Consider the following 11,105-nt stretch of genomic DNA (forward strand, 5'->3'; position numbering starts at 1 on the left):
TCAGCTGTTGCATGAATTATATGACTGTCTAGTTATGCAACATATTAATACTAGTATTATATTGAGATTCAACAGCGAGTATTGCAGCTAATGATGCTGTAAGGACCAATCAGCTCCCAGAATGCTGATAGAACTGCTTTCAGAAACATCATGGGTCAGAATTATCAAACAGATCCAGGGAGGAAACAGGGGACGAAAGAAATCACTATAAATATTTTTTCCCCATTTATGAGAATTTGGTTTTTAACATTTATGCGAATGTAACCCCAAGACAGTATATAAAGCAAATAAATATAGACAATTTATGCAATTATAACTGAAAACTTGAATGTTTTCATACCTTTAAACATATTTAAATTTTTTTTTTTTTTTAATATTTAAAGGCAAAAACATGGCACCTGTTATTCTCGTGTCCAACAAAATATTCCTTTTTTGGGCATAAACAAAAAAGTACCAAAAGTTGTAATGTAATGATGAAAAAAAAAAAAATTTTTTTTTTTTTTTTTTTTCTAAATCGATCTTTAGACATATGAATCAATTTTTAGGAATTAATATGAGAATCGATTTAAAATCAGAGAATCAATCTTTTCAACACAGGCCTAGTAATATGTTCCATCCATGTATAATGTGTCATTTTTCTCGCACAGAAGAGGGGTCATCTTCGACAATGTCTGGCGGAAGTGGAGGATTCTCTTATGATGTTTATGGATTCTGTAGTCCCCCAATAATGTCCAACACAGACCCACTCCTCCTGGCCACTCTGTCCCCTCCTGTGTCTGCGCCCCCAACGCTCCAGTCAGTGCCATCAGTGGAACAGATGCAGCCTAGCGTTCATCAAGCCCAACCAACCAGAGCTCAGGCTCTGCCCCCATCGTCCCCGCATACGTCTTACCCAGTGGAAAATTCAAAGGGATCCCCTCAGAGCACCATCTCCCCGACTCACGCGGCTCGACAAATGCCCGAATTGACACGCCCTGTTTCCATCACGGACGAGATGCCCTGCTGTCCTCTCGTCATGCCCCTGTCTCTGGATGTGAGTGGCTCACATATGGGGTCTCCTCTTGGTCCTCTTCCGCCACAGGAGCCCGGTTCAGCCAAAGAGCAGCCGCCCGTGTCGTTTGCCTCCGCGGTGCACGGCGAGCGGCCACAGCAGCCCGTGGTGCTCCACCAACCTTTCTCCACAGTGGCGGGGACCAAGGTTCCCTCTCTGCCTCAAAGTCCAGCGCCTTCCCAGCACGGTGCGGGCCCCAGTGAGTCGGATAGTGAAGGACGGCTGAGCCGCGGAGGCTTTGTAGACAGCACTATAAAAACTCTGGATGAAAAACTGAGGAACTTGCTCTACCAGGAATATGCTCCGATGTATCCGTCAGGAAGTGCCGCGGAGACGCCAGGATCTGGAACTGAGTACATCCAGTCTCCTCCTGGTCCAGACAGCGCAGCGGGGGGTTCAGGAAACAGCACTCCAGGGCCCATAGGGGAGGGACGCTACCGGCCAGGAGAACAGTTGGTGAGTCAAATAATCCTGACTTCAGTAAAGTACATCATTGCTGCTTCTAAATATTTTGCTCAGTACACAGCCACAGACACAGGTGGTACGTAGGAATACATTTACAGTGCTTAGAGGTAGGGATGGGCGGTATGGACAAAAAAATGTATCACGATAATTTCTGGCATTTATCCCAATAACGATAAAAAAAATACCAATACAAAAAGTGTCATCAACGGGAATCTTTCTTTCTTTCTTTCTTTCTTTCTTTCTTTCTTTCTTTCTTTCTTTCTTTCTTTCTTTCTTTCTTTCTTTCTTTCTTTCTTTCTTTCTTTCTTTCTTTCTTTCTTTCTTTCTTTCTTTCTTTCTTTCTTTCTTTCTTTCCTTCTTTCTTTCTTTTTTTCTGGCATTTATCCCAATAACGATAGTCGTTTCTTTCTTTCTTTCTTTCTTTCTTTCTTTCTTTCTTTCTTTCTTTCTTTCTTTCTTTCTTTCTTTCTTTCTTTCTTTCTTTCTTTCTTTCTTTCTGGCATTTATCCCAATAACGATAGTCGTTTTCTTTCTTTCTTTCTTTCTTTCTTTCTTTCTTTCTTTCTTTCTTTCTTTCTTTCTTTCTTTCTTTCTTTCTTTCTTTCTTTCTTTCTTTCTGGCATTTATCCCAATAACGATAGTCGTTTTCTTTCTTTCTTTCTTTCTTTCTTTCTTTCTTTCTTTCTTTCTTTCTTTCTTTCTTTTTGGCATTTATCCCAATAACGATAGTCGTTTCTTTCTTTCTTTCTTTCTTTCTTTCTTTCTTTCTTTCTTTCTTTCTTTCTTTCTTTCTTTCTTTCTTTCTTTCTTTCTTTCTTTCTTTCTCATTTCCTCAATTTATCGTTTTTACCGTGAGATGGCAAATTCTTACCGTGGGGAATTTTATTGACGGTTTATCGTGAACGGTAAAATATCACCCATCCCTACTTAGAGGAAATGTAGAACAAGTGTGCCCATGAACCATCGTAACGTTTTACTCCTACGGTAATTACTTGTTTGAATTGTACATCTGGTCTCATTTTGGTTCATCTCTTGCTCGGTTGCTTCCATAAGCCTCAAATTCCTGAGAGAATGGATAGTTTGAGCACACTGAGTGACTCAGCCGTGTGTGGTACGTACAGCGTGCACTAATCAATCTAACACATTCAGTATTGATATTTTCCAACTGAAATTGATGGTAGTTCATTGTTTTGTTTTTTTGTGTTCTGGAAATTTCCCTACAGCTTCCCTGTCGAGAAGACACGTTCCTCACTCTGCCTCCTGCTCTGGAACAAGAGGTCGATTTAAGGTATGGAAGAGCGACAGATCTGACCGCATCCATGAGACTTGAACCAGTTTATTTACTCACCTCAGATTTGTTATTTTTCCACGTACATTCTTGGGAAAGCTTTGTCAATAAAAGCACATTAGAACAAACTTAATTCAGTAATACATGATTTGCTGCTGTAGACGAATGAAATGCAATTCAAAAAAGGTCTTTTTGTAAGTAATTAAATGCTGTGGGTTAAATGCAATTACATTTCTCTCCTCTAGTATTTTTCTTTGTTCAAATAATTTTCCATTCCTTTTTCTGTTGGTTTCTATGGGAAACTAATATTATCCATCATTTAGCTGGATATCTTTGGTACTTTTTGAGCAGTGTCTTGATCTATTTTTGGTGCTTTTGTCCTGACAAAAGCGTCTTGTATTCTAGAACATGCATACTCCTGAGCAGCATATCTCAATAATTTAGGCGAGACTTTTAAATCTTCTATAAAACTCCCTACAATTGATCAATGATTCCCCCATATTTGAGATTTCTTTGCCCCCCCCCAGCCCCCCCCCCCCGATTTGTTTTTCACTAGAAAGAATAAAAAATGAAAGCTCTCACTGAGTTGACTCTACTGTCGCCCATCATACAACACACAGTATTGTCAGAATATTCAGTCTCTTCCTTCTTTTTGCCAGATTACTTGCGTTCCCCCTGAAGTCGCCACCAGACGAGATGTGAAGCAAAGGAGCTGGAGCAGGGCTCCCTCTCCTGCAGCAGTTGGATATCCTGGCGACCACGTTCAGGCCGAGGCCATGGCTACTTCCACCACAATCGGTCGCTTTTCTGTGGTGAGCACTGAAGACGACATCACGCAGAGGACACGCTGCAGCCGCTACTCTGCCCCGCCTGATTTCTACCTGGACACGCTGCCTCCTGTGACCAAGAGGGCGTCTATGCCTCGTGCCCTGACCTCAAATTCTGTTCCTGTGGACGTCACGGTGCATGCTCGCTTCCTCTCCTCAGACTCGGGGGCAGAGAGCAGCCCTGCAAAGCTGGCTCCTGCCACTCCGTCGCAACGCTCTCGCTCCGAGCGTAGAGGAAGTGACCTCATGAAGAGGGCGGTGGCCTTTCTCCGGCGTACCGGCCGCAGCAGCAGCGTTCAGAGCTCAGACTCACCAAGCAGGCATGGAGGTGTGCACGGCTCTGCCTATGCTAGCAGCGATAACGACTCAGAGATGGAGGACTCGGACATAAAGAAGGAACTACAGCGACTCAGAGAGAAGTAAGCTCGGCCTTCTGCCTTGTGAAGTGTCCGAGAATTAATATTTTATCTCATTTACCTTAGGGCTGGGCGATATATCGAGATTTTAATATATATCGATATATTTTCAAACACGATATGGTATGAGACAATATCGTTTATATCGATTTAAAAAAAAAAAAAATAATTAAATTTTTTTTTTTTTTTACATTTTTTTTTAAGGATTTTGATATAGCTTATTTTGTGACAAATTGACTTGAATGTTTTATTTGAGATTTGCACAAATGTTTTGTTATTTGCACAACTGTCAACCTCAGTGGAAAAGTCTGCCTGTTACTGTCTACATTGTATTAATTGCACAGTGTATTTTAATTTAATTGTTATGCAGGAAAGGGATATTTGTTTTATTTTATTCAAGAAGCATTTTTATTCTATATATGCAGGCAGTTTATTTTTATTTCATTTGTTTTATACATTTTGATATTGTGCAGACCTCTGTTAATAAAGGAACCTGTGTGACATTTGGCACGAGGCTTTGTATTAAAACTGACAGTTTTTTTAAGGGTTTGCCTCAGAAAAAAATGAAGCTAACAGAGAGCAGCTTTGGGGGAAACCCCAATTAAGGCACAGAAAAAATATCGAGATATATATCGAGTATCGCCATTTAGCTAGAAAATATCGAGATATGACTTTTGGTCCATATCGCCCAGCCCTAATTTACCTCAAAAGCTATGAATATTTTCTTCTCTCTGTCCTTTTAGACATCTGAGGGAGATCTCAGAGCTGCAGGCCCACCACCGAGGGGAAGTGGAGCTGCTGTATCGCAGACTTGGCAAACCTCCTCCTCCAGGTGTTGGTCTCTCACATGTGGCGCCGCATACGAGCCGTCGAAAGAGGTCGAGCCGGCACAAGCTGAAGCCTGGGAAACTTCTCAGCCCCCTAGTTCAACAATTCAGAAATGTCACGACAAAAACCAGTGATTCCAGCAGATCTGGTACGGCTCCTATTCAGAACCTCCAGTATTGTCACATTTTCAGCAAGGGTAAAAAGGGACGCTATCCTCATGCTTGTGTGTCCTCAGGTGCTGCTCCGACTACAGGTGAGCCCACAGTGAGTTTAAATGGCTCTCCAGCCAAAGTACCTTTCCCCACTCACAGCAGGGCACGGTCGTGCACTAGCCACCTGCCCAGCTCCACCTCGGAGCCCGTGCAGACTCAGCAGCCCTGTTCCCTCAAAGGGTCACTGTCCTCAGACAATATCTACGCTGGACTGCATGGAGACGGCACTGGCACACAAGCACCACCTGCACAAGGTACAAGAGCTTCAGTACACAACAAAATAACCTGAGGCTTCATACCAAGTAGGGCTGGGCGATATGGACCAAAAGTCATATCTCGATATTTTCTAGCTAAATGGCGATACTCGATATATATCTCGATATTTTTTCTGTGCCTTAATTGGGGTTTCCCCCAAAGCATTATTGCATAGCATCTCTGTTAGCTTCATTTTTTTCTGAGGCTAACCCTTAAAAAAACAGTCAGTTTTAATACAAAGCCTCGTGCCAAATGTCACACAGGTACCTTTATTAACAGAGATCTGCACAATATCAAAATGTATAAAACAAATGAAATAAAAATAAACTGCCTGCATATATAGAATAAAAATGCTTCTTGAATAAAACAAATATCCCTTTCCTGCATAACAATTAAATTAAAATACACTGTGCAATTAATACAATGTAGAAAGTAACAGGCAGACTTTTCCACTGAGGTTGACAGTTGTGCAAATAACAAAACATTTGTGCAAATCTCAAATAAAACATTCAAGTCAATTTGTCACAAAATAAGCTATATCAAAATCATTAAAAAAAAAAAAATTTTTTTTTTTTTTTTTTTTTTTTTAAATCGATATAAACGATATTGTCTCGTACCATATCGTGTTTGAAAATATATCAATATATATTAAAATCTCGATATATCGCCCAGCCCTAATACCAAGCTGTCAAAACAACAACAACAACACCACACACACACTTGGTGGTCTTTTCATTGATTGATTATATTGTGTACTTTTCATTTCTTATCTTCTTCCCTTAATTGTGCTCCTCTACAGGCTGGTCTAATTACCCTCAACCATCTGAGAGAGCGACCTATAAATCCAGTAGCAAGCCGAGAGCTAGATTTCTCAGTGGGCCTGTGTCTTTGTCTATCTGTTTGTATCTCTTTTCTTCCCATATAGCTTCACTTTTTTGTACTCCATACTTTTTATCTTCCCCAGACTTTTCTGCAACATTGCCAGCTTTTCTTTTGCTTCGCCTCATCTTTATGAGTGTAGATTTTCTTTTCCAGACGTATAATGCTTAGTCAAAACCTTCAGGTGTAATTTCTTCCCGCCCGTTTTTAGTATTATCATTCATTTACAATTTTTCTATTATAGAGTTTATTAAAGTATTTTTTTTTTTCAGCGTCAATAAGTAAATGTACACAAATTCTCTCAGAAAGACAGCAAAAAAAAAAAAAAATAGTTCATTATTATTATTTCAGACTCCGGTCCATATTAAATAATAAATTATAGTTAAAAAAAATAGTTAAATAAATAACTGACTAATAATAATGATAATAATAATTGATTGATCTTTGCAAAAACACATATCAATGGCAATCAGTAATTCTGACTTTTTTGGAAAATTTTTTGAACCTGAAGTCCGAGGTTTGAATTTAATTTTTATTTTTTATTAACCTTTATTTAAACAGGTAAAATCTCATTGAGACCCAAGGTCTCATTTACAAGAGAGACCTGTTTTAGGTAGGCAGCAGCAATAATGATCAAGATGAATCGTAATGAGCATTCGCTTCAAGTGTGCCTGACTGAAAGTCGTGCACAGTGTCCAATTTGTACGCTATTCTGTGGCTTATCCACATTTCATTACTTGTAAGTGCCCTTTACCTCATAAATGCAGCATAGTTCATTACAAGCTTGAACCTCTCCCCCCTCTCTTCTTTTCTGTCTCTGATTTTCTAATATTCTAAAAATGAGCTTGGACATAACACTTATTATGTTTCTGATATATTAATTCCCATGTTTTCGAGGTCTAATTGCTCCTTCTGCCCATTTAAGTGTGGCTTTTGTTTGCTCTTTTCTTTGTGGCAGTATTTTGTTTTGCATTGCATCCTGTTTCTGTACAATTATTTCATGTGATGAGGTGGCAGTTTCCAATCATTTATGAGTTAATTACTTTTTTTCTAATCTCACAGGGTCAACACTGAAGCGGCTTTGTCTCGGTAAAGAGCGGGGCACCAGTATGTAAAATTGCAGCGTCTTTCATTTATTTAAAAATCATGCTGCTTCTATCAGTCTAGTAATCTTCCCAGTCATGGCATCATGGTGTTTGTATGTGTGCATTAACAGGATCTGGAGCGTCAGCGTCAGGAGCGTTCTCTCAGCCACAGCAAATGCCTGGTGGTGTGACACCGCCTCCCCATCAGCCTGTGATTGGCCTGGCCCAAGCTCAAGCCAATAACAGCAACAACAAAACCGCCACGTCCATGAGTTCCAGCGAAAGCAACATGCCAGAAGACTTGCAGCGACTGATGGACGACTGGGCCCAGGAGGTTCTGATAGTCGCCCACCGGCCGCATACCAACTCTCTGAGTATCCATGGACCGCAGCTGTGGGATCAGGTTGGATCTCAAACACTCGAAGAACCTACTATTTCTTCAGATGTAAGTTCCGTGGTATTTCTCTAGCAAATTAAAGTTGAAGTTGACTGGCAACATGTCAATTATGTGACTGGGTATGAAAAAACCGTATACCCTGATAGGTTGCTGTTTTCAACAGTAAAGGGGGGGAGCTTTTCAGCAGTTTGTGGATTTCATCAATGATAGTAATAAATATCATTAGATTCAGAGGACCGGAGGAAAGTATGATCAAATGGAAGAATGCTGTAAATACTTAGTGAACGGCTTGATCTTTAGGCCTTCAGGCAGTGCTGCAATAAAGCCTCCCATAACAAGCTTGATTCTGCAGTGAAAATAACTCCAGGAAGGCCGTTCTTTTTAACATCGGTCACAACATTCCCAAATATATTTTTAGACTTTTATATCTATAAAAGATTTAAAAAAATAAGCAAACAAAATTCACAAACACAGTGGCATCCCTTTTGCACCTGACTGAGGTTAAATATAAAATTATCTGACTAACCAAAATTGAATATTTCTTCTGGGAATCATCATGGCATATGGACTAAAGAGGATGAGAACCCACTGATTTCTTGCTTTTTAAACGCAATCAATTTTTTTTTTTTTTAGGGAACAATTGCTTATTTCAGCAAAACAATGTGAAATTATATTCTGCATAGATTAAAACAGCATGGTTCCCTGTGGACTGTATTTTTAAAACCAATAAAATGAGTCATTTTTAGCATCTTGCTTATGCTTAATTCAGGACACAATAATCTTTCTTTGTTATGTTATCTTTTCAGACATCAGCGTGGATGGCTCCGGGTGCAGAGACATGTACTCTGCCCCAGTCGTGGCCCGACAGCCCTGGGTCTGCAGGGATTTCCAGCCCCTCCCCAGGGTCCCATTACGTTTATCAGCTCCATTCTCCTGCTCCGCTCAGAGCTGCGACCTCTCCTCTCTCTCTGAAACAGTGGCCTGGCTTTATCTTTCCTGTTCCTTCAGGAGTCTTTGCCTTTCCTGCTTTGCCCTCAGCCCAGGATACCCACAGCCCCAATTCAGCATCTTTACATCAGCTAACCGACCCCAAGGCGAGGACTCTGTAATCCGAGTAGCATTGTGTCTTCCAACTCTATTACCAAAAACATATCTAACTATAGTTTTAGTCAATCTTATGTGCATATTCTGTATATATTCAGCCAGCATGTATGTACCCACATGTACATGCCCCTCTCCATTCTTTATCTTATTTGCTTTATTTGAGTCAACATACAGTACCTCATGTCCTTATTGCAGTGAATTACCCTTGAGTGTGGCCGATGGTGGGTTTGGACTATTAAAGTGTACAGTTGACACAATCAGACTTCAAAGTGTAGATTTCTGTTGTTGTTTAAGGATGTACATTACCACTCATTGAATGTACATAATGTAATGTTCATTCATGTTATCTTCATGTAAATAGCTGATGTTTGTGTTGCTTATGTCCCCCCTATGAATATATATTTCTATATATATGTGTATATATATATATATATATATATATATATATACATATTCTAGGTGGTGTGTACATAGCCCCTGTGTTTGTACAGTTAACGTTAGATAATAGGTTGGTGCTGCAGCTGTTTCTTAATGCATCACCTTATTAACTTCTATCATGCCATCACTGTGAAGACTTGACCTCCTGGTCACTAGGACCTGTTGCTTTACTCTGCTCTCTTAGATCAGTCCAAGGATCACTTTCATTCTTCATCAATGAAATGCTTCCAGCACAAGCGCTTGAAATATCCTTAAGAGATTTGAATGAACTTGAATTTTATCTTCAGGTGCAAAAGCACCTGTGAGAGTGCCTTGACTTGCAGTTTCAGTTTTCTGAAAAGGAGCGTTTAGACTCAAAGCAGAAACCGGATATTTTACATATAAATTATGTGGTTTGAACAATGAATGTGGATTAAGATGCATTTATTTAGAAAACAAAATGTCACTGAATACCATCGTAAGATTGTAAAAAAAAAAAAAATCCAATGGGAATTTAATTATTCACACACTGTAGGCTTTTCTTTGTTCGCTGAAGTCATACTCTTGTGGGATTGTTCGACCACAGCTGCACTGTAGCCTGGCTGGATGCAAGGTTATTGCCAAGGTGCACAGGCTGAAGTGTAGAGTCACAGGAGGATGTCGGTATTGAAATCAAGTGACAAGGATGGCAGAAGGACTCAACATACCAGTTAAAATCGTAATCATCCCTTACCTCTACTAATGCAATCCGTAGCTTTACTTATTGTTGCCTTTGTGGATTTTGAGGGATCACTATGGTAATTGTTGGTTGGCTTGAATGCTGCAGATGTGAGGACAACAGAGGAACTTGGAAACTATGAGCTACTGATAAGCTAAACCTGCTAGAGATGTAATTTGTACAAATATTGTAGGCTTTTCAAGTTAGATTTCTTAGATTCTGGCCTCCGTCAGTGCTCTTGATTTTACATCCTACAAAAACAACACTTTTCACTGACGTCTCGACCATTTCTGCAATTCTTCTAAATCAATTTGTGGATTGGATCGAGGACCGGATGTGTTACTACAATCAGAGTAGTAAGAATCATTTTACAGTCACTGTATCCTTCATAGTTTTGGAAGCTACAAGAAAGATTATTTCAAAAGGTTTCTCACAATGTTCCAGATGCTATGAATCAGGATTCAGAGTATGACATTGTCCCAGAAATGCGAAAAGCTACATTATCAATGATCAGGATACATTTTATGATATATTTCCAGAGACAGGAAAGACATTTAACCAGTCTTCACAAATAAGTTGTACACTGTGTTATGATTAAACAGAATTTTGAAGTCATTCCATGTGTGCAGTAGGGCAATATCTTAAAATGTAATGTTTGTCTTTAAGACAAACATCCTTGATGACATTTTTTTAGAACATCTCCTATGCAGTTGTTTTCTTTGTGCTTTACGACGCATCGATCTTTATTCTCTTTAATGCTTGCTGTGAAAGCTCTGTGTATTATTGCTTTCGCCTGCTGTATCACCTGTTCTCCCAGCACTTTCCTGACCTTGTCAGATCAATACTCTCTCAAAGAAGCTGTACATACTTGAAGAGATCAAAAATAAATTTTTGCTTGACAACATATTTTATTCGTTGTGTACTTTTAAAAATGTATTTACAATGTTTTCGGCACAATTGTGGCAGTCCACCTGGTGGAATTTTTCTGGTGTCGCCTTTTGTGGAATTAAAATGGCAGGCGGGGTGTGTGTGTGTGTGTGTGTGTGTGTGTGTGTGTGTGTGTGTGTGTGTGTGTGTGTGTCTGGTTAAGTTGAGCAGCTAGCTACTGTATCTGACCTTTGCATGTGGATTTTTTTTGTGGAAACGGGAGGAAACTGGAGCGT

The 11,105-nt window shown here is 39.8% G+C and overlaps 1 protein-coding gene across 12 annotated transcripts in view; it reads left to right on the forward strand.

Moving 5' to 3' along the window:
• wnk2 (WNK lysine deficient protein kinase 2) overlaps positions 1-10,838 on the forward strand; it is a 28,641-nt gene extending 17,803 nt beyond the window's left edge. For 5 of the 12 annotated variants that reach the window (XM_061727172.1, XM_061727180.1, XM_061727176.1 and 2 more), the window contains 9 exons: positions 648-1,507; positions 2,570-2,627; positions 2,740-2,804; positions 3,464-4,050; positions 4,791-5,341; positions 6,142-6,240; positions 7,284-7,328; positions 7,438-7,751; positions 8,510-10,838. In XM_061727172.1, coding sequence (XP_061583156.1) covers positions 648-1,507; positions 2,570-2,627; positions 2,740-2,804; positions 3,464-4,050; positions 4,791-5,341; positions 6,142-6,240; positions 7,284-7,328; positions 7,438-7,751; positions 8,510-8,812 — 2,882 coding nt within the window. In that variant the 3' untranslated portion in view covers positions 8,813-10,838. Of the gene's footprint in view, positions 1-647; positions 1,508-2,569; positions 2,628-2,739; positions 2,805-3,463; positions 4,051-4,790; positions 5,342-6,141; positions 6,241-7,283; positions 7,329-7,437; positions 7,752-8,509 lie in introns of those variants that run through there. The other 7 variants (XM_061727173.1, XM_061727174.1, XM_061727184.1 and 4 more) reach the window with 5 other exon arrangements.
• Positions 10,839-11,105: the final 267 nt, after the last annotated feature.

This window comes from Cololabis saira, chromosome 8, assembly GCF_033807715.1.
Source record: "Cololabis saira isolate AMF1-May2022 chromosome 8, fColSai1.1, whole genome shotgun sequence".
Classification (NCBI taxonomy): Eukaryota; Metazoa; Chordata; class Actinopteri; order Beloniformes; family Belonidae; genus Cololabis; species Cololabis saira.